This window comes from Botrytis fragariae, assembly GCF_013461495.1.
Source record: "Botrytis fragariae strain BVB16 chromosome Unknown tig00000274, whole genome shotgun sequence".
NCBI lineage: Eukaryota > Fungi > Ascomycota > Leotiomycetes > Helotiales > Sclerotiniaceae > Botrytis > Botrytis fragariae.
In genome coordinates this window covers 425047-448170 of record NW_023501007.1, presented here as the reverse complement: position 1 = coordinate 448170, position 23124 = coordinate 425047, and the positions used below count along the sequence as shown (strand labels likewise).

General features: G+C 42.9%; 7 protein-coding genes across 7 annotated transcripts; 4 read left to right on the top strand and 3 right to left on the bottom strand.

Moving 5' to 3' along the window:
* Positions 1 to 241: 241 nt before the first annotated feature.
* Positions 242 to 1057, top strand: Bfra_012433 (uncharacterized protein; the record flags this gene model as incomplete). Its single annotated transcript, XM_037342748.1, has 1 exon — positions 242 to 1057. The coding sequence occupies one exon, from the start codon at positions 242 to 244 to the stop codon at positions 1055 to 1057; it is 816 nt and encodes a 271-aa protein (XP_037187470.1).
* Positions 1058 to 2504: 1447 nt separating this feature from the next.
* On the bottom strand, positions 2505 to 4140 carry Bfra_012432 (uncharacterized protein; the record flags this gene model as incomplete). Its single annotated transcript, XM_037342747.1, has 2 exons — positions 2505 to 3708; positions 3890 to 4140. 2 exons carry the CDS (start codon positions 4138 to 4140, stop codon positions 2505 to 2507), a joined length of 1455 nt encoding a protein of 484 aa, XP_037187469.1.
* Positions 4141 to 5874: 1734 nt separating this feature from the next.
* On the top strand, positions 5875 to 6252 carry Bfra_012431ca (uncharacterized protein; the record flags this gene model as incomplete). The annotated part of the gene is made up of 3 exons (XM_037342746.1): positions 5875 to 5877; positions 5945 to 6106; positions 6166 to 6252. 3 exons carry the CDS (start codon positions 5875 to 5877, stop codon positions 6250 to 6252), a joined length of 252 nt encoding a protein of 83 aa, XP_037187468.1.
* A 1433-nt stretch (positions 6253 to 7685) lies between these two features.
* Bfra_012430 (putative protein kinase domain-containing protein) lies at positions 7686 to 9211 on the top strand (the record flags this gene model as incomplete). The annotated part of the gene is made up of 6 exons (XM_037342745.1): positions 7686 to 7824; positions 7876 to 7933; positions 7984 to 8037; positions 8065 to 8306; positions 8414 to 8974; positions 9033 to 9211. 6 exons carry the CDS (start codon positions 7686 to 7688, stop codon positions 9209 to 9211), a joined length of 1233 nt encoding a protein of 410 aa, XP_037187467.1.
* Positions 9212 to 13223: 4012 nt separating this feature from the next.
* Bfra_012429 (putative glycosyl transferase protein) lies at positions 13224 to 15858 on the bottom strand (the record flags this gene model as incomplete). The annotated part of the gene is made up of 4 exons (XM_037342744.1): positions 13224 to 14411; positions 14477 to 14791; positions 14850 to 15019; positions 15192 to 15858. 4 exons carry the CDS (start codon positions 15856 to 15858, stop codon positions 13224 to 13226), a joined length of 2340 nt encoding a protein of 779 aa, XP_037187466.1.
* Positions 15859 to 19272: 3414 nt separating this feature from the next.
* Positions 19273 to 19726, bottom strand: Bfra_012428 (uncharacterized protein; the record flags this gene model as incomplete). Its single annotated transcript, XM_037342743.1, has 3 exons — positions 19273 to 19501; positions 19564 to 19616; positions 19637 to 19726. The coding sequence occupies 3 exons, from the start codon at positions 19724 to 19726 to the stop codon at positions 19273 to 19275; spliced, it is 372 nt and encodes a 123-aa protein (XP_037187465.1).
* Positions 19727 to 21688: 1962 nt separating this feature from the next.
* Positions 21689 to 22771, top strand: Bfra_012427 (putative glycosyltransferase family 2 protein; the record flags this gene model as incomplete). The annotated part of the gene is made up of 1 exon (XM_037342742.1): positions 21689 to 22771. The coding sequence occupies one exon, from the start codon at positions 21689 to 21691 to the stop codon at positions 22769 to 22771; it is 1083 nt and encodes a 360-aa protein (XP_037187464.1).
* Between the last annotated feature and the right edge of the window lie 353 nt (positions 22772 to 23124).

The window sequence follows — 23124 nt, the reverse complement described above, 5'->3', positions numbered from 1 at the left end:
AAAGGTTAATCCTCGAAATATCCATCAGCTGAGCTGAGGTGAGCGGCTCCCGGCAGCTGACTGGATATTGCGATCATGTTTTTTATTTGTGACTCAATTATCATTCACTCCTTCGTGTTATATCAACAACGTTTTCTGAGGACGAACTACTCTTCACATTAACCAAGCAAGGCACAAAGAGATAATGCGCACATAGAATCGAGATCTATCTTTCGAAGAGATATAGATAAACAGTGTCAGTATGGTCATCCTCGGCGGCCTTGAAATCCTCGCAGCAGGCTACCTTCTAAAACAACATCTCAAACACAAAGAGGAGAAGCAGCGCCTCGAGATTGAAGCTTTGGACCTCGACGAGCAGTCTTATCGCATTTATTCTCCTGATCGTGCCGGTCCGGGACATCGAAGACGGAGACAATCTCACGACCGGGAGCACGATCGCGCTTATGATAGGGATGCGAGTGGGGATAGAGGGAGAGAAAGAAGTAAGGAGCGCAGACCCAGACGAAGAGATTCGCCAGAAAGAAAATATACATATGACAAAAGGGAGCGGGGTAATCGAAGAGATGATAAGAGGAGAAGTAGAGAGGATCTGAGATATACCAGTTCGCCACCACGAAAAGGATATTATGCGCCGCATCCAGAAACGCAGATGCGACAACATGCGCATTCACCCGTTGGCGCATCCTCAACGCGATGGGTTCCTCCACCACCTCCTCAACAACGTATGAATAGCCCGCCTATCATCACTACCTCTCCTCCTTTCAACCATCATTCGCAACCTCATTATCCGCCTTATCCAACATCACAACAGCCTCTTCACCCAACATTCGCGAATGAACCATATGCTTACCCGCCCGAGAAGCTACCCGAGTCTATGCTGAGGCCTGGTGCGCCCACTCGGGGCCGCTCATCATCTGCGCCGGGCGATGTATATGAGATTCCAAGAGCGAATACCTCGAGAGTTAGGATTGCGGTTCCGGGAGAAGATGAACTTACAATTCCGGGCGAAACACAAGATCCGCCGCCTGCATATGAAGAGATTGGAGGAAGACATTGAAGAGAGCAATACAGACACCGCTAGATCGGTTGGTTGCGATAATGATCATGTATGAATGAAGGAAGTTTTGGGAATTGGGGATGGTCATGCGATAATACTCGCATCATATGGATTTTGATTTATTGACTTACGGTAGGAGTTTAGTTTGTTTTGGGATATCAATTGGGATAGCATCATTGCCGAGAAAAAATATCATACACTGTTATTCATGGATCGATTGATTTCGGCATAGCTACTCGGTGTCGGTCACCGGTCTGGCGCGATCTCACATCGCTTGTAGGATATGATACATCGGAAGCAAGAGCTTCATCTCATTTTGGAAAAAGATTCACAAGGAAATAATTTAGCTATTTTCGGTGGAACGTGTGTCGGTACTTAATGGATTCAGCATAATTTTTCTTAGTCCACAGGGCTCTTTGTGGCTCTCAATTGGCTTTACCGTGAACTCCTGACTCCCATGATCTCGGCTCAACGACATTAATGGCGAAGATATAAGTATAGCCCCTTCCTTCTATTGTGAGCCCAGCGAGGTCTAGCCGCGCAATATATAATTTTGAAATATCCAGTTAGTGATTATGCCGGATAATATCTTTTCATCATCCTTCATTCCTAAGAACGTGTTCCGGGATTCAGACCACCCGAGAAGCTCTTCATACAAGGGAATATAACCTCGTTGCCGCATTTTGGCATTACCAAGAGAAAGTCCTCTGTGGAACAGTTACCTAATTTGATCTGAGAATTAAGCTTTCGGATCTCTAGTTATGCAGGTTGGATTTTGTTATTTTAATGTGGTTTTGTGTTAAATTCAAAGACCGTCTGACAAGCAAGGCACGGGTTTCATGATCATGCAGAATCAATATACTACTCTGCAACACCACTCTATGTCTATGTTGAGAGGTGGAGTCGCTTCTTGGGCTTATCAAGCAGAAGAATTCAAGATGATCAACACGCGCAGTTGGGGGCAAAATATCGTCAACCTCTGGGAAGTCTCAAATCTTGCCTTTGCGTGATAATTTGATGTTGATACTCGGATCTACCCGCTCGAGGCAATGTCAGACGGCGGATCAACCTTAATAGTACGACAAAGTTGTCTCATATTAACAGAATCTATGCTCAATTCCACCGTTTACATGCTAGAACAGACATAAAATTATTCACGCACTTGTCTAGATAATGACGGCCACAGCCATACCATCTATTCAACCGTCGAGACAAACTGTGATCCTAGCGGATTTCTGCGGCGAAACTAGAGTAGTTCCAACTTAAATAATTGTGATGAAAGCCTAACTCGACAGGCAGACTTGACCTCATTCGCTGTCACTACACCATCTTTCATGTGCCTTGCGGTTACTATCGTCCAGTCTCAATGGTTTTTCAAGTATAGTATTTCAAGTACGTATCCAGATTCAGTAAAAATCCTAGTCCCCTCCCAATCCAAATCCAAAAGCTAAGCAACAAAATTTCCACGAGCTTGAAGCACTTCTGCTTCTCCCGCTTCAATGACAAGATGGAATGTATCTTCTTTATCGCCATTCTCGACTTTCTCTTCGCCAGTATCGACTTGAATACTTTTTTTAGGAGCGGCTTGCAAATGCCCCTTGAATACAGCCTTGAAACCCGCCTTCAATATAGGTTTCAATCCCTCACGAGAATCAACACACGCCTGTGTAAAGGCCGGTGTTTTACCGCCAATCCCTGCAGCCTTTGTGAACTTTTCCGAATCTTCCAATAGCTCGTATGTGACAGTGAAGCCAAACGCCACAAGGGGTCCAATGACTGGGATGAAGCCCAGTCCCACGGCGATGAAGCCAACAAAGAGATCTTTGATAAACTTTTCATCCGGCTCTTCCGTCACGTATTGTATCTTGAGGCCGGCCTCTTTCCCCTGTGCTTTGGCCCAATCGATGGATTGAGCCATGTCAATATCCGCGATAACTTTTGATCCATGGACACAACGCCTGTCGAATAGGGCAAAGCAAGCATATAAATCCCTGTACTCTTCGGTACGATCTTTATATGGAACCAAAAGCTGGCATGCAAACTTGAAAACATCAATTCGAAGTGTCCATTGAGGCCGCATCCCCAATCCTGTTGTCTCATCTGCCACCGTGTCTTGGGCATAGCTGGCCTTAGCATAAATCTGACTTGGTGCCTTTCCATCAGCCTTAACAAAGCCAGGTATGAGTCCAGGCTCCTGTATTGGAGGGCCTTCGGGTCCGGTTTCCTTGGCTCTATTCGATATCTTTCGGTGCACTGCCTTGAGTCTGTTCATTTTTTTACCCCAGGCCCAGTTGTGATACACATCTGCGTTGTTCCAGTCATTTATAGCTTTCTGGGCTTGGGTGATCAAATTCTGGTTATGATCTTTGATAACATATGCTTGTGGTATCCCCTTGCGACCACGGACATCGAGACGCGAGAAAATTGCATGTCCCTTGTACTGGGGATGAGCAGTAAAAGCGCAGGGAATGTAAATGGCCCTGATAGGGTATGTCAGATCGACCCAGAAGAAGCGTTCCTCTTTAGTTGGTCGAGGAACTGCGACGTAGCAAACAGCAGCAGAGCCTGTTTGACGCCACAGCTGACCACGACTGATATTGCATTTGAGGCGATATGTGCGCTTGATGTCCTCGGCGCTAGGGCCGTACATTCTGGAAGATCGGGAAGTCAGTATTGCCTATTGAAGCATGATTTTGAAAGAAAATGAGAAGAGACGTTTTGGGAAGCAAAAGAAGCATAAATTTTCCTCATCCAGCAAATGAATAACGGAGGTTGAAATTGGGGAATACAATTAGGCATTGAGAAAGCGCTTGGTCAGCGTATTGTACTGACGCGGTCATAAATTCATAGCGGCCGTACCCGGTCCTGTAAGCACCACCCGGAAAGACTTGTTGTTCGGTTCTTGGGTGATTGGGGTACGCTAATGGCGGGGGAAACGCGTATGCTTCGTCTTCTGTCGCGTTGTAAACGACTTCGAGAAGCATCCACGAATAGAAGTCTTCCGACTTCTCGCCATTATAGCCTGGGCTTTTAAGACTTTCTTTCAAAAACCATGCTATACCTTCACGAGGTGCTGCTGCCATTTTGTGTCTTGATTGAAGGTAGAAGAGATGTGTAGTAGAAGGGAAGTTAAGGGAGAATGTGTAGTTAGCAGTTCAGATGCAGTATATCCGTTTTGACAGGAAATGTTTACGATATAAGAAACCACGACTGACTGTGGCATTCAACTCGACCAAGGTTCATGCTACAACTGGCACTGTTCTCGTGCCTAATACCGAGTGGCGCTCTACACAATATGCCGTCGATACTGATTATTCCGAATTCTGCAACATTCGGGTATCAGATCATGTCACCAGCTACTATGAGGTTCCACAGATGTTTCCCCGCCTTAGTTGATCGGCGTGGATGCTGTTGTTTCTACCTGATCCTGCATTATTTCGATGAGAGATTAATGTAGAGCAAAGTAAAGTGTTTCATTATCACGTTTCAATCAGGATATCTGCATGCGGATCCTGAATAGTTGTCCACGTCGACTGAGTTCAGCTGACTTCTCGTAGAAGGCTAAGCTGAATATCAAGCGGTTCAGTCAGTCAGTGTAACATACTTTGAACACACTCGAAGTCAGGTTAACGGAAACGGAAGCATGGTGATCAACTTGGCATCGTAACTACAGCCTACAAAATCCAATGTTCAGGATTTTTACGACTCGGTGTTGTGACACTTCGCCTTAGAAGAACTGCGAGAGTAGGGTACAATTTAACCTTAGAATCTACAACTACAGAATTGGGAGCCTAGCGCTTGTAGAGCGCACATCTATACAAGCTACGTACACGTGATCACATTGTGGTTGGGTCCGATCCGTGACAGCAATGTTATGTCATTAGATCGTATTGATGTTAGTATAGTGCTATTCAAATGTTAAGGGACCGATTTCTAATATAATATCAAGATAACTATATCGGAATGATAAAATTCTCTCTCGGGTTGTCACGTGATAGCCAATATTCGGCCTTTCTCGAACAATTTTAACACTAAAAGTATACCGGAATCGTCGAAAAAGTGTTTGGTATACCAATATAGGCGACAAATCCGATGAACACATACAAAAAATCGATGAATAAAGAGAGTTTCTCCGGTGTATCCTGGATTCCGGCTCTGAGTCAGTGAACTTCTAGTTCCACAATCAGCTGTTTGCTACTTGAGCATCGCTGCATCGCTAGCGCTTCAGCTGGTAGAATTTGTTTTCTGCAGCCACGTTCGCTCAAAATGATGTTTGGCAATCAACTTGCATAATTTAGCTTCCAATCAAACGCCTGTGGGGCATGGCTATCGAGAGGATATGCACAACATCAAGTTGGTGCTGCTCAGTTTCGAGTCAGTCTTTAGCTGAGTATGTGTGTTTTGCTACATATGGATACCTGTGCACCTGGGCGATATATTCAGCTATCACAAAGGCTGACTTGTTGTCTCGACTGCAAAGAGGGGTTTGCATATGCTGTCCATCATTTGATCATTTTGTGTTCTCACAAATGATGATCACATCCCGCTTCCTCGTTTCTAGGTACCTTGGCAGCACGAACCCCGATTACTCCTAGCAACAACATCCGAGTATAGCACTCGACCTCTGTATTCGGTATATCTCTGAGGAAAACCCCAACTTCTTTATGCTACACTATACTCACGCTATCATTCACCTATATATAAAATTCCCCGCCTATACAATAAGTTTGCTCATCCTGTCTTTATCAAGCTTATACACTCTCCCCCAGCCCGCTAAGCATCTAAAAAACAAGCGTAAAAAGATAAAACTCATCACAATGGTACGTTTGGCATCTGCATCAACCCTCTTTATGCCTCTTATCATTTGGCTTATATCATTCCAATTAGTTTCGCACAATCGACAATCTCGCGACAGGAACTAATCCAGAAGATCGAGTCAAGAAACTCGAGGCACAGGTTACACAGCTTCAGAAGACGGTAGAGGACCTACAAAAGCGTGTGGTAGAGATGGAGAAATCTGGAGATGTGGACGAACTCGATCTCATGAAGGTGGGCTCTCTTAAATCTGAACGCCCTTTTTTTCAACCAGACTAACTCTACTCCGAAAGATCCTCGAACAGGCAGGCTTTGATACAAACGTAACTGAGTCTGAGCCTTCTGCTGAAAATCCAGAAGAACTTCAGATGAAAAAATGATTGGTTTCTTCACTTGAACGTCTGGTTCAGGAGCTTGATTAGAGGCATGAGGATGTACATCAGGTTAGACCTTTCGACTCACATGTACACATCCATCGGTTATGGAGGAAGTAGCTCCTTGTCCATCTGCATGATGAAGCAATCATTGGAGAAACAATTTGAATGAATTTATGCCTATTATGCCATATCACACTCTCAGAAACCCAATGAACATATTGTAACACGAACCAAGTCATCTCTCCCCCACAAATTTTTGATTGCGGGATTCGCGTAACCTTCACTAGTTTCGTCTCCGCCTTTCACGAACGACGATATTCATTCCCCATGCTTTAAAAATGTCACGATGAACAACACATATGCTGTCTTTTGTCGAGTTACCTCGATTTACTCTGACTGAAGTACTACTCCTTTGAATGAACCAACTTTCGTTTTTGCTTTCTGAACTCAAGAGTGCGTTGTTTTGTTAGGAAAATAACCCAATTTCCACTCCCACCACTTCCCCTCCCTAAAGCTGATTTCATTACTATCAGTGATCCCAGTATTCCCATTCCCGTCAGTGCAATAGGTATCAGCTAAGAAATCATTCACCACTGTAAAGCTACGGCACTCATTTCTCACGAATGCAAATCGAAACATCCAACTCATAGTTGTCTCATAGCAATCGATGCAATTGCTACCAAAACAAAGGAACATAGTACGCTCTAATAATTCTGCTTGTTCATGTCTTGCTGAAATAGCACTGCGCGTGGAAACGGTGCCATGATTACTAGTCAAAGAGAAAAACAACGATGAGGTTGAGGTTAAGACTTCTTCTCGGGAAATAGGAGTAAACGACGACGAGCTGATAATGTTTGGCAATCAATTTAATGAACGTGTATGCTACCTTATTGGTGATTGGAACAGGCTACTAGAGAAATCTTCCTTGCATATGCTAGACATGTAGTTGATTGGGAATGCCCTCAGTTTTCCCATTTTGCGCATTAACTAGTCGATAGGAATATTACCTTGAATCTGCTATCAACGAAATTAGGCCGATACCCAGGTATCATTCTTCCAAATCGACCGCGCACAAATAGGTCAAAAATCATGCGGGTGAAAAGATTGCAGCGCTATTGAGAAGTCGAGCTCGAATTGATTGGAATATACAATAATTCCATACAGCTTTACAAAGCTCTTGAAGAAGGGCAGATCTTCTTTGCTAAGATCTCAATGTAAGGTTAATTTAAGCGTAAAGCCTATCTTTTGAGGCATTAATTGTGGGGTCGAGCCATCTAGGTGATTACCTAAGGTGGGTAGGCAGGTAATACCTACCTGGCTGGGTGCTAGTTTCAAATATTCCCTTCAATTCATACACATCAGTTATTACTCCTTCACATCGGTTCCTCGAACCAAACTCAAACCTGATCCTATAACACGTATATTTATCTTCAATAATGGCATCCCTTCTGAAATGGGCAGATACCGCTATCCGAAGAGCACCATCTCCACCCCTACGCTTCGCTAGCACCGAATTTGATTTAATCAATGATGCCCAAACGTTTGAAGAAGAACAGTTTGGTTGCTTCAAGAAAGGTTTATATTATCCGATTAATATTGGAGACGTTTTGGTATCAAAATATTAAGTCCTCGGAAAGCTTAGATACGGTGTATCAGCTACCGTTTGGCTGGGTCGTGATCTTCAGTGAGCTTCCCATATGACAAAGGATCGTATGTGAAGATTTAACAGATTAGAGCGCATAAGCATGTTGCCCTTAAAGCTTATATTCGTGATGGAGGCCCACTAGAGTAATTCAAAATCTATCAACAATTAAGCAAGGGCAATCATTCGCATCCTGGCTATTCCCATATCAAAATTGCATTGGAAACTTTCACAATACCTCGCCCTAATGGCGACCATATTTGCCTTGTACAGAAGTCGATGTGGGAAAGTTTCAAAGATCTTAGATATCGGATTTCAAATGGCCTTTTCACGGACGTACACCTTAAAGGCGCTCTCAAACAATTATTCCTGGCACTAGACTATCTGCACACAGAGTGTAAACTCGTTCATACAGGTGCGAGGTCCCATCATCTCTTCTATGGCATTTGAAAAGTACAATTAAAATAAAGTCTTAATTGCTGTATCATTCTTACCGAATTAGTTACTAAAATCCCTTTGCAGATATCAAAGCCGACAATATACTTTCCCAGATAGAAGATGAATCTATCCTTGATGCTTTCACTGCGGCGGAAATGGAACGTCCTTCCCCACGAACATTGGTCAATGGCGTGACAATCTATGCCTCAAGACAGCTGAAAGCTCCAAAATTCTTCGGTGACTCTGTTCTGAGCGATTTTGATTCCGCGGTACAAGGTGATCTAAAAAGAAATCACAATGCGGGACCCCAGATCTACAGAGTCATTATGATCCTCCACTTACGTTTTTGTTTATCCAAAAGCCTATATCTCAAAACATTTCGCAACGGCTCTCGTCGCATGAAACTTTGGAGAGATCATGCTGATTTCTTAATAGGCGCCTGGAGTTATCCTGTCAATATATGGAATGTAGGTGTTATGATATGGGATTTATTTGAGGGCAAGCATATGTTCCATGGCAAAGATCCTGATGGGAAAGGCTACTCCACTCGCGCGCATCTAGCGGAAGTTATTGGGATGCTAGGCCCTCCTCCGCTAGATCTACTTGAGAAAGGAGTACGCGCTTCTGAATTTTTCGATAAAGAAGGTGCGTACCAGGAGAAACCGTAGTCTTGAAACGAAATGCTAATTCTCAGGGAATATAGGCAAATGGATAGCAGAGGTGCCTATTCCGCAAGGCATGAATTTGGAGAAGTCCGAGATGCGTCTTGAGGGCAAGAACAAAGAAGTCTTTTTGCAAATGATGCGTAGAATACTTCAATGGCATCCTGAAGACAGAAAACGGCAAAACAGATGCTTGAGGAACCCTGGATTAACCAAATGATTGAATATTCACCTGCACACCAAGGATGAAGGTAAACTTCTCGGCTTTGACACCGAATTAGGGAGGGATTAACATTGCACCCGTTCCCGTACAGTGTTCCCTCGGAAGGACTTTACATGTCCCTCTTGACTGCAGGATCCATTTTTGAGATATACACAGGGCTAAGATCTCGTTCCGATTTCCTCTTCATAAAATATATTGGTGACTCATTATATCATCACGGTATCTATAGTGTTGAATTTCCAAAATAACAGGAGCTGCTGATGTAGCAAGAGGAAAGCTTAATGCTTAAGCGTTAATAACGAAATGTCCAGGATGACAGAGACGGTTCTCGGTGTGAGACAGACGAGATAAAGTTGAGCTGATTGCTTGGATAACGAAGATGAAGAGCGCCTGTCTCGAGATAAGATCATCTAGATGAAACAAAATAATCTATCAATAAGAGGTAAGTCTGTGTATCTTACACAACGTTCAAAATAGATATTCATCTCTCAAAAGCTCATATGATGCCGCATAGTTGATTGTGTATGTATGTGTGTTGTTACGCAATAAGGTCTTTGTGGTGAAATTTCATACCATATGAACGATACAGTGTCGCCTTTTTACTCCTTTGCTCATCATTCAAAAAGGGGAATCAATGGCAGAAACACTTCTGCTATGGTTCTACTAGTATTATGGTCCTAGCCCCCCACTCTGTTCTCTTCCATGTATCTAAGCAAGAGGTGTCCCCAACCTTCTTTCCTAGTCTTGATCAGTATCCGACCTTGCTAAAATGTATCTCTCAAGTTCGCTATGAAGCTATAATTGTAAAATAAACCAACAGCATTCTTTTACAAGGCGTGCGATTCTACCGATAAACAGGAGTGAGTACACAGCTGGTAGGCAACAAGCGTCCAAGACCAAAGCACAGTGACTGAGTATCCTTCTACAGAGTTCCCCTCAGACAAAGCTTGCACCATCGCATTACACCACAGGACATAGAACAGACCCTACTGAAGAAGTCGATAAAGAGAAAGCCGCTATTGTTCTTAAAGCTTAGTTGGCTACTCTCTTTCTGGTAAATATCACAATCTTGTATGTGGATGGAGCTCATGAAGTGGGATTTGGATAGGCTGTTTGCCAATATAGATAACAGACAGCTAGCAATAGAAATATGATACTCAGATTGGTATGATTATTCTTTGAATTCATTAGTAAGAAAAGTATCACAATTACAAATAGAACATGTCAAACAGAGGGCATTTGACTTGATTAAGAAACCCAAAGAGGAAGGAGATTCTTAGGGAATTTCTCTTTTTTCATATAATAGAAGATTGGTTGAAGTCTTAAACTAAGGTAAATATAATGAATAGTTACATGCTTTATAAAATGTTTGATAATCGTCCCAAGGTGTCCAAAACAGGGGTGTTGAGAAGATAGGTGAGTTGCCTTGCTTGAAAGTCAAATGCATCTTATAGAACTTCCCCAGCTACAACCCGCAATTCTAGACATGAAGGTCTTCTTAGCTCAAGCGGTTACCCTTCAAAGCTTAGTTGCATTTATTGTGAAATATCACGATAACATTAGATGAAGTTTCTTTGATCTCCTAGAAACACTCCTTAGTCAAGTGGCCATCTTTCGATCATCCCAGTTGCTCTATTTGCCCTATGTGGTAGTAAATTCGTGTTTTAGCGCCATTGAGAAACTCATCGTGGTAGGCTTTTGTGGGAGGGGTTTGTATACCGTAAGGGTTATGGATTCAAATATTAGGTCTTGTAGGGTTGTATGACAATATAAAAATTATATCCATTGTATTAGCTTAAATAATACATAACCCTCGTTGACACTAAGGGAAGAGGGTGCGTCCCACCCCTTTCCCTTGACCAGTAGATTAACGAACACCCTGGGGAGGAGAGAAAGAAAGGGAAACTTAATCCTTCCCACGGGCTCTCAGGTAGCGTATATAAGGTACGCCCGTGATTCTAGATGGCCACTCAAATCAGAGCGTGAGATAGTTTTCTTAGCATGCATGGCTAAGATCTAGAACTTCCAAGCATGAATGGGAATGAATTCCCGAGATCTGGTTCTGATAGCTAGCATCGATGATCTATGAGAGTTTTGATAAGAGACGCTAAACCCTTGGTAGTATACTTGCTTGCTGGACTGCTCGTTGTTCTTCTAGTTAAAACTAGTTGTGCGCCCAAGGTATTTGCCGTTGATGTTGAATAGGTGAAGTTAGAAATGTCAAAATATTATCACTTCTTGCTAAATACAGTATTATACATAGTACAGGAGTAAAGTATTTGAGTAATGATGAATTTAAATCGACTTGTATTATGTTCAATTAGCAGCCAATTCATCATGAACGCCCGGTCTAATCAAGTCAGATAGAATAACGACCATCAGATAGTTGTTTGAGCCAGTCACGTGACTCTCTTCAGATTTCCCGTATAGGAGATCACATCCAATAAATTGAATATCAAGCTGATTCTGTTTCTACAAGATAGTCATAAAACATGGAACTAAACCAACTGCAAAACAAAGGGTTCAAAACGTGGTAGTCGATCAAGAAAGTAAAAATGTACCTCTAATGCTACCTTTCCGGAACATGCCATCTTACCCGCAAAGAATGACCGACAAACAACCCTATTGGCTGACCAATTCATCTGATCAATTAACAAGACAGGCCGTTGATATCATTTCAAATCATTATTCCCTAACTATCCACCGTTGATTTCTGTGGCGGATGAGAACGGATGCAGCCAATAATATATAGTATCGTTATTTAGGGTAGATACCAACCTGCACACCTACCGGGTTTCACCATCGTCTTCTCACGTACACATCTATTCAATAACTCAAATTTCCATACTGTCACTCTAGCACCTCCACATCAATGTAATGCACATTAAAACTTAAGCCCCACCGTCACGATTCAACCCCTTGGTCTAATTCTCGGCTAGCCTCTCCCACTCCCTAGCTTCCACATCTTTTGTCATCACCCGCTAGCAGCTAACGCCCCTTGCGCCCATTCCCCAAAACTCAAATTGGAAACTTTAACCTTCAAGATTCCAAATTCCCGGCATTTAGGAAAACTACCGTACTTTTTCCATATTAAGATTGTGATTCGATGATGACTAAACCGCATGGAAAATTCTGCATATATTTCCAGAAAACCGATCGTAGTCTGAATCGATTCTGAATGACGGGAGGCCATGAATTGAGCTAGGTATTGTATTGATTGGCAATGAATAAATGCCTAAGCAAAACTTCAATATCGGTATCTAAAAAAGAGGAAACTTGTATGCGGAAGACCTGGAATGCGAAAGAAACACAACTCCTATTCCAAGTCTGATTAATCATCGCGAGTCCTCTGCAGCAAAACTTCCAAATGGGAATTATCCGTGCAGTGTACGATTTGAGGCTTCTAGACCACCGCACCGGTAGAGCCAAGTATCGATCGGAAGAACAGTTCCCAACTCTCAAATCTTTGTAGTTGATCTATTTTTCAATTATTTAATCCCAAATTGGAGATTTTAATTGTTCAAAGTATGTTATATTGCCGATGTCAGATTTCAAACTACCTGATCTGATATGATCTGATCTGATCTTCCCAGAGATATTGCCAGCTCCAGTCAGGGTAGTCCGTGCCCCAACTGGTGGCCCTGCCGATCCATTTAGAGCAAGCCACCAAATCATCTTTAGTCCATACCACGCACCTCAGTAAAGTCAACAAAATAGGTAATTGAATTACTGATCTGATATTATTGAATTTTTTATTCTTCAAGACAACAATATCGTCCGATTCCATTGTCAGATTGTATTACTATCTAAACCCATCTTTATCCTGTTCGTACAATATACGTTAAGTATTATTCGGTATCCAAACTCCCTCATGTACAGTAAGATATATAGCGAGTAGATTACTAGAAAGCAACTATCAAGCTCCATTGCACGTCCCATATATTAAATTAACGCCATGTAAAATCATCGACATATCGTTCCTTTCCCCACTACCCCGCCAAATCTCATCTCAGATATCGATGAAAAACGCCCCCACGAAAACCATACATGTAAATGCTGTTAAAAGTGTATATTGAAACTCGTGGAAGAAAGTCGTTTTTGCGTATCTCGCTTTTTTCCACTCTTCCTTTGGTCTCGCAATTTGCGTCTTGTCATCGCGATCCAACAATTCTTCTCTGTCTGGCATTGTTGGTGGCCAAATTGCATAGCGGATTGGCTCGAAACAAGCTGTGAGACACATCATCCAGAGCATAGGAGGCCAGAAAGCATGGGTAAGGAGGTAAACGAGCTTCTTCTTCAAAGTATCATTTTCAGAGTCGAGAGCGAGACCGCGGACGGTACTGTAGGTGACAGCTGCGATAACGAAGAGAATGTAGAGGAGATGCATGTAGCATTGACAATCCCAAAGAATAACCCAGAGACGTCTGAAAACTCCTGCGCGTGTATGTGGATCGCGCTCATTGATATCGCTCTTCTGACTACCGGAACTGGAAAAGGCCATGGGTTTTCCACCGAGCCAGGAAGGGAGCAAAAAGGACATGATGATTGTTTTGGCGTGGAAAGGAGCCATCCACAATTGAGCGCCGGAATCACGTTGTGCCAAACGATACCCAGAGGGGATATAGGTAACCCATTCGTTGAGACGAGTAAGCACGAGTTGAATGAAACATAATCTAATTTGCCATTTCAATTGAGTTTCGGTGTTGTAGGCTACTAGTTGACCACCGGAGATGAGAACGATGGGGATGGTGAGGAGAGCAATGCAAAGGAAGATTTTGAAAAATGCGTCGATGGCGAAGACGAATGCGGAGAGACGGGCAAAAAAGCTCATGCCTTTGACTAGATCTCCAAATAGACAGAATCTTAATTTGAGTGCGGTTTGCAACGTTCCGAGTGTCCATCGTGTACGTTGTTTCAGATGGCCGGTGATGGTGTCGGGGACGGTACCGAATTGTAGGGCTTCGTGACAAAAGGCGGTTCTCCAACCGGCACCGAGCAGAAGAGATGAGGTGAAGGTATCTTCAGCGAGGGAACCAACGGGCCAGCCTCCAATATCGTCGAGGGCTGCACGGCGGATAGCATAACCAGATCCAGTACACCATGCCACTCCGTTGGCATCCTTGGTAGGTTCCATCACGTGAACGAAAGCATCTAGGGATTGACAAAGTGGATCATTTGTAGGAACGTTGTAGAAAAGCTGGTTGGGTTGTTAGGTTTCTAGCTCTGATGTTTCCAAATGATGATATTGAGGAAAATACATACCTGAGGTGGACAAACAAGAGCCATCTTGTCATCAATTACCATATGAGCAATAATAGCCCTCAACCAATCTGCTTCTGGAATCATGTCTGCATCCAAAGCTGCAATAAACTCGGCTTCACCTCCTTCCAAATCGACAACGAAATTGGTTCCACCGGTAAGATTACCGGCTTTGAAATGATGTGGAACACCCTTAATCTTAATACGAGCATGATAGTAGACATTAGGATATTCGAGCGATAGTTCGTTGACAGCCTTTTCTAATTCGGGGTCTTTTCCATCATCGAGCACGACAACGCGGAAACGGTCTTGAGGGTACTATCATTTTTATTAGTATTTATATCGAAAGAGGGATATTTGGAAATTAAACACTTACATCACCAGCAGCAGCAGCTCGGGTCGTATCAAGAACAACATCTACATCTTCGCCGCAGCACGTAACGAAGACATCAACAGTAGGTACCTCTTCACCACGAAGACGAAGCTTTGGTCGTGAACGACCGCGAATGGATAACATTTGGTAAAGTTGGTGGAGTAATGCGGGACCTATTTGACGTAAGTGTATGATCTCTTGGCAAAACTTGGCAGGAGAAATAATTTTTCGGGAGTTGTGATAAGCGGAAGGATTTCTACGTGAAGCAAGCTGGGAATTTTCCGGCTCCAACAACACACGTCGAACACGGAGAAATGGAGGAATTGACAAAATACAAATACTTACAAGCAACGCAACCTTCGGCTGCAATAAAAAGCCACGCCATGACGTATACCTTGTCATATGCCTTTTGAACATCTACAATACAGATGATACGGTATGCGTAGTAGAGGAAGTATGAACCACAGGCTAGAAGTGTGAAGAGTGGTGATAATCGATACATGTTCCTTTTCCAAGGAGGGAGGAATATTTCGTCATCGTGCTTGTGCAGTGTTTCGATTTGATAGACAGAAGTATCAAATCGCTTATTGAAGGTATTGAAATGTCTGACTTTCCTAGCGGTGGCTGGATCTTCCTTCTTGAATTCTTCATAACTGATACTTTCATCTTGTAAAGCTGGTGTCGGGCATGCTGTTGCTCCATCGTAGGATGAGGTATCGGAGAAAGAGCGGCCATGATTAAAGGCGTTTAATGAATGGCCGTATGCTGGACCAGGTGTTGAAGGGCCTGATAATAGAGTCGCCGAGCTGTAATTGTTTATTAAGTTTATGTTCGATGATGATCGCAGAGTGCCGGGTCGACTGTTTTGAATTGTGTCCAAAGAGGTGACTGATTCATTGTTATGAAATTCACCCCATCTTGCTGCTGTAGGTGATGGTGGTTGAGGGAGAGATTGGAAGTCTCCGCGGTCATCACTATCACTGTGAGCCGCTGTGGGAGGGAATTGTATCATCCCGAATTATGCTTCCACGAAATATCGAGTTAACGAATGGAGAGAGATGAGAAGACTCAAAGTTCAGAAAATATCTATGAAAATGAGGTCAATCGACCGTGTTAATAAGGAACCAAAAAATATGATGAGGAAAACGAATGAACCCTAAAGAATAAGAGACTTGTAGGCATCGTCTGATTCTTAAAGAGATGGAGATTCCGCATGCACGATATCTGTGAGACTAAAATAGTAAGAGATACGAAGTGGATGTTAGTGACAAATATACATGTCCCTGTCAGAGCCTCGAACCCTGACTGGCAATGGTGAAAAGTATTGGATAACATCTGTACAAGGAACCACTTATACTGTTTAAATATGGCTCCAGTGGGGAACATGTTGATTGAGGAGATGCTTTTGAGATGCCTCAAGATCTCAAATCACTGCCAAGATAATATGTAAGATACTACTACTTAGTAACGTTAGCTGTTTTTTGAGGAGCTTTCCCACTGACTTTTTTTCCTTTCAAGCTAGTACTATCTAGGCTATGCTTTAGCATTTATATTATTTAGTTCTTAGTCCCTAGAACTAAACATTTTAATCAATTAATCATGAGCTATGATAATTATTGGTATTTAAGTTTATCAGACATCTCTGACAGAGCCTAGATAAAGTTCGAAGGATCGAGCTGGATGCAGTTAGTTGCTTCAATCGTGATGATAGATTTTACTGGCAATGTTCGCTGATAAAATTGCTCATGCAATTAAAGAACGCTTGGGAGCCCAAGGCGTCTATGCTGCGGGCTGGAGAAATCAAAATTGCTATTCAGAATAGTTCAACTTGTGTGGATGTTGAAGTGGAAGGTCCTGATATTCAATGGCCATTTCAGCTATTCTCCAAAGAGAGAAGCAAGCTAAACCTAGATTCTTTCTCTTGGATTCGGACTGCAAGTAGTGCAGATCAGCCATCCAAGCAAGGTATTGTAGAAATCCTCGACCGTTCGTCTAAAAACAGAAACGATACATAGACCCGTGTAGGCCAACGTATTTGTATGGATCTGGCAATCACCTAAGCAGACGCCGACAACATGAGTGGGTATAGTATCCAGGTTCATGGTGTTGCGACAATGAAAGTACAAGGAGAGCTCTAGATGACTGCTCCACTATCTCTTTGATGCAGCGATACTCGAGTATGTAGTTGGAAGACGCGACAAAGCTTACTAAATTAGAAAACGCAGCAAGGGAGAGCGAGCCACTTTTGGACCCACCTCAACGCAAACCCTCCACGCAATATGATCTTAGTCCTCTACATTCGGGCTATATAAATTTGACGAGAACCCCCACGAAAAATTGCCGTATTACTGCAAACCAAATTGAATGAAATGTGATTGTTGTTAAGATACCCTACCACACTCGATAACGGGAACAATACCTATAAGGAACAGAATTTTCATCCCAACTTACCAGTGTAAACGTTTCATCTCAGTGACCGGTACACCAGCGATTGGAAGGAAGACCTTGCTTCCTGACGTTTCAAGTGGGTATTGCGGAAGCCGCCGTAGAATCTATTTAACGCTCACAAGGTACCTTCCTGAAGTTATGAACGACAGCAGTTGATGGAAGTTGCTTGCAGTAGTGTGTGTAAGGTTATCCCAATTCAGGGCATCGAGGATCAAGATAAGAAAGAAATGCACGGGAAGCCCTTGTAACAAGATACGAGGTAAGTATGCAGCGGATAAGACGGTTGGTCTCCACAAACAGCTCTGCGAACCAAGAGAGTGGGTTATAAGAAATCCACTCGACAGGACAAACGACATCTGATATCCACATCCTAGATATTCGGAAACTTTTTCCAACGACCATAGTTGGCCCGATATATCAAGATATGCTTCATGCCCGGGTACTAACCCATGATTTCGTCTAAGCTCACATGAATCTTACTTGACAAAGGAAATTCACATCGGAGCTTTTGCGATAATGAGAGACAAGTCTCCTCTTTTAGATCGAGGAGACCCAAAGTGGATGTTGGAGATAGTGGAGGACCCCCTTAATAAAACATTGAAAACGGCATTGATTCGTAATGGATGTCAACTACAACGATGAGATTGGACGAACTCCTGTCAACGCCTCATTTGTTTTTCCAAAGGAGCTTTACAAGCTTTGTCAAGAAAGGCTCATTTGTTTCCTATATCGTAAAGAAACTAATTGTGGTGCTAAGCTGTGACGACGCGTGGAAGATGCATGGTTTGAAGTGGAGATGCTTTTTTTTTGGTCGGGCTGGACATCGTATGAATCGTACTTGGAGGCCTTAGACCTCAGGGAAACGAATTTTTCTATGAACCTTCACTTTTATTAATGAAGCGGATCTTACTGAGAAGATTCGTGTGGACTTTGCTTCTCTTTACCTTGAACCTTGAGGATTGAATGATATATATAAAGGGGACCAAAGTACAGGACAGCAGACGAAGTAAAATAAAGTACAAAGTAGAATCTCGGGAATCGGAATGCGAAAAAGATTTGTTGTTAGTTTCAGATTACATAATACTCTGCTGCGCCTCACTTGCTAGGGTTTCGAGGTCAATGCAGCCAACCGGCTTGGCTGTCTTTCCTTGCCCTCCATTCAACGGTCAGGAGTCAATGGTTGGAAACCAGTACCGGCATTTGAGAACATTCCGATGTACATATGCATTTTTACTCGGGTGGTTTCGCACAATTTACAGCAAATCGTATCCAGTTGGTTCCTAAAGTGCCCCCAGCTCCGTATTCATCTGTTCCGCTCCGCCCGACCAAGGAAAATGCAATGCCTTACTCCGTAATGTCGTCAGGATTAATCAATTCCCACAGAACCCTTCCGCGGAGCTCCTCTTTCTAGCATATCCTTACCAATTGTTCCGAATAGATTTCTTAAATTAGAAAATTAATGACGCTATGTTAAGGTTAAGAAAGTAAAGTTTTTTCATACCGGCATTCACCCTCGATATACTTTTATGGAAGCTTCTAGGAAATGCCAGCTCATGCTCTTTATAAAAAGGAGTCTCGTATTGTATTTTATTTTATCCTATTTTGATTGCCGCGCAATTCCAAGAGTTCTGCATAGAAGGTTATGCTGATAGTTCTTGAAGATTGACTTGTCAAAAGTTCGCTAGAGAAATGAAGGGGTGGTAAAGCAAATACATAGATAAGCTGCGCAGAATCCGCGAGTAAAGAGTGAAGCTAAATCGCCGTTTTCTTGTTGTTTTCTCGGCTTTGATGAGTATAAGATGAAAGAAGCAAAGTGCTAAATTCCAAAGGTAAAGAAAGGGTGTAGCCTCAAATCAGAAGAGAAAGATCGACATCCACCTTGGTCTCCACACATTCATTTTCACGCTTTTGTTGATTAAAAACATCTTCAAATACCTCGGAACCTCTTGTATAATCGACTGTAATCATGTAGAAGTAGTCACTCTCTCCTCGATTGGAGTGTTTCCTCACGATCGTCGTTTTCTCCGAAAGAGTATCGTATCCGGTGAGTGATGTCACTGACGCTGCGAGCATCCACAAGAGCGATCAATTTTTCCATGACAAAATTGATCTTGAACGGCTGTCCCTTCTTGACAATCCTGCAGGGAGGCTCCAATAAACTTGCTGTCAAAAGTTTCTCCCTCCATCGGTTCTGCATTAAGTTGATTCTATTTGCTTGGAAAACGCCGTCTCAACGAATCATAACAGTCTAGTCGGATTCTCGACTCACAAGGCTTTGCTAACAAACTGTGATTCTTGGTCAATTTTACGACCTGGGCTACTCTATCAGTACACACACTTACAGGCTTAGCCTCCTCGGCAGTACAGAAATGTAGGTCGGTTGTCGTGATCAGATTGAGATGTTTCCACTCTATGGATTCCCTGGGAATCATGCCTTCAAAGAGCAAGTTGCAAACAAGACAATTAGCGTATATCACCGCCAGCTAAAACACGCTCTAACCTATGAGCTTGCGAGGAATAGGTAAAATACAATCTGGCACTTCCCGAGGATCCATTGAAATCACGAACTCTCAAGAAGCAACATTGAATACCTTTAAGCCAACACCAAAGTTGACATTCACAGACTGTAACCTCATATCAAAGTGAGGGGTAAGTTGGTTACCGGTTGGATGTGTCAAAACAAGATTTGGTGGGATGAAAAATGCTCGACCCTTAGCGATCATCACAAGCATCACATCAATATTCTTCCAGCCAAACCTCATTTCAGGATGGCGAATCTGGTGTCTATTAGGCGTAGAGGGAACTCCGGGAAGTATTAATATGATCCCGAAACCAATCAAGGAAGATGATTTTGCCATTCCTTGGAGCAATCTATTGATCTATTGAATCATCACGTGGTTGTCAGAACCTACTGCTCGATAAAGGCACTAGCCATACTTTGAATTTGGGATGGAAATCATTTTCTCATCACAATTCACAGGGCGACAACATTAACGCATGACTGAAAATTGTAATACTACGAATAAGAAGAAGAACATTTCTCAAATGACACCATAAGTCATCTCCCCCTTTCTTCACGATTGTCAATAATAAACAACAATCATTTAACACAGAACTGTAAGTATACGAACTACATGGAAAATACCCCAATTACCTTTCAATCTGATACGGGCACAGAGTAAAGTTGCCATGATTCAGTAATTATTACTATGAGCAAGAACCCTGAAACAACGCATATCTTAAAAGATCTGTATAAAATCACAAATCATTTCGGCACCGAACCTTAATGAGGTACACGGCAACTGATAAAAAAGAACATCAGATGAATTCACTAAGAGAAAAGATTCGAATTTCATGCCAAGTAGTTAGTCAGGTACCGGTACCCAGAAACGTGGTGAAAAGTCCGAGGACGCGGCACGGCTTGTAGAACGGGACTAGATAATGAAGGGCTGAAAAGACGCTATATCATAGGCGATGAAAAACTTTTGCCGGTGACATAAACGCTGACGAATTTCTCAAAACAAATGACGGCGCTTACGAGGGCGTGTTTGATGGCCGACTACGAGACCTAGAGGCTAGACCTCTTCTCAATCAATTTGCACAGAATAACATTGTTTGACATGTTTAGCTTGGAGACCTCGACATTGACCAATTATCTTGGTTGTCTTTTCTTGTGGTTCTTTCTCAAATATACGCTCTGTGCGGTGATGAAAACCGTCCTTTGAGAGGGGCGACTACCAACAGATAGACATAAGTATAAGGTTAACCAACAAAGTAGGTCTCCTAGATCAGACGTTTTGTTGGAGTTGGATAGACCTCAAGCGAGGACCTTCCGGTTATAATCTACAAGGCGCAGTATACACCACATTGAAGGAATTCTTGGCCAACAATGTAGACCTTTGAAAAGTCAACATGTTCCGAAATTCGCTATACTGAAGGTACCTACGGAAAGTGTTAATTCATTATCGTCTTGTTGGTTGGTTCTCTCAATTTTCTATCCTCCAGTGTCGATTTCTGGGACTTCATCTAACTCTCGCTCAATTGGGCTGTTGAGTCGTCTTTGTTATTTCCTATTGTCTTGTGTCAAGAGAAGTATCTGGTTTAAGTATTTTTTACCTTCAATTTCTCAAACTTCTTACATATTCATTTTCATCTTCCTGCCGGACAGTCACAGGCAGGTACTGCTTCCGTCTTTCATCACCAATAACTATCCAATAAACCTAAAACTTACTGCATTCATGTCCTCATGACTTTCCAAGTCTTTCATTGCAATTCTTACAACCATTGTGTAAGTCAATTTTTATTTCATCTCCTAAAATCCACTCACTCAATCGTTGTATCTTCCAGTTCCTCTTTTGAACCTAAATCTTTTCTTTTCGTGGATCCCTTGCGAAATGCTTCTCAGCCCTCAACACAAATTCATCATCTACTTCTTCCCTTTCCTCACACCATCTATATACGCACAAACCACACAAATATGTGATTCCACAAATGCAACAACGAATTCTGGAAGATACACATTTTTCCCAGATATCACAACAACTGATAAAAGTGGATATCAATGTACAGATGTGAGTTGTCCTCTCCAAGAAGAGATGAGAACGGTAAAAACTAACCTCATCCTTTTCAAGTTCTCCCTCGCCGACGAAAATAGCGGTAGCGTAGGTTCAACAACTCAATTCAACACCACTTTTTCCTGGTCCTCCTCCCCCGATATCCCGGCCCCGCCCTCCTTCCCCTCCCTAACCCTCAATCTCCCCTCTATCCTCCCCATTGCCATCTCCAACATCTCTCTCTTCCCCCTCACCAACAACTGGGCTCTCTACCCCGGCAACCCTCTCCACACCATCTCCGCCACCACCCCCGATTCCCTACTAAACGCATCCGTCATCGCAGCTTGCTACCTTAACATCTATCTCGATCTCGAACCGTCCCTCTCCCTCGACAAAAGATTCTCCGCCACCAAAATCTCCATCTGGCAAGCCAACTACGGAGGCTTAATTCCCCTAGGTTACAACGACACCACATCCACAATCACCAGACCGGTCATAAATCTTGCGGGAATCTCATATACTCTCTACGTATCGCAAACCTCCCCATCAACTTCTTCTTCCCCTTCGAATTCGAATTCCTCCACAATAGTAAACGATGAACCGCAAGTCCCACAAACAATATACACATGGTTTCCTTCCGTCAACGCCACCACCCTCACCGCAATGGATATCTCCCCCCTGCTCAATTATCTCTGGAGAGAAGTATATATTTCGAGTAACACGTATGTGGGATTTGTAGAGTGGGGATTAGATGCGAGAAATAGTATTGGGAATGTAACGTGGAGTGTGTATGAGACGGGGATGACTGTCAAACCAGGGACGCCGGTCAGGGCGGTGGGGATGGGGAGGAGGAAAGAAGTGGGGAGGGGAGAGATGCTGGCGTTGGTGGGGTTGTTTGTGGGGGCTGTGGTATTGTTTGGGTAGGGTTGGATCGGATGGGGATGTGGAGGATGTGCGTTCTGGGAGTTCGGAGGGAGGGAGGAGATCAAGAGAGATTGTGTAGATCGTCTTTTTTTGGTAAGATTTGGTTAATTTACTAAAAATTGATTGTATAGTATAGCGTAAGAATCCAAAACTCATCCTGTGGAGCGCTTATAGAATAATCTCATACCATCTAACCACGTCGAGAAGAGTTCCACATATTATGGACAAAGAAGCACAATCCAGGTCGTAAATCTTTTCATTGTAACTTTCACTTCCATTTCCAATTCGAGCAAAGGGAGAAGAGAATCAAGATGAAGGAAGCGAGGTGGATCTTCACGTTTTTCTGCTAGTTG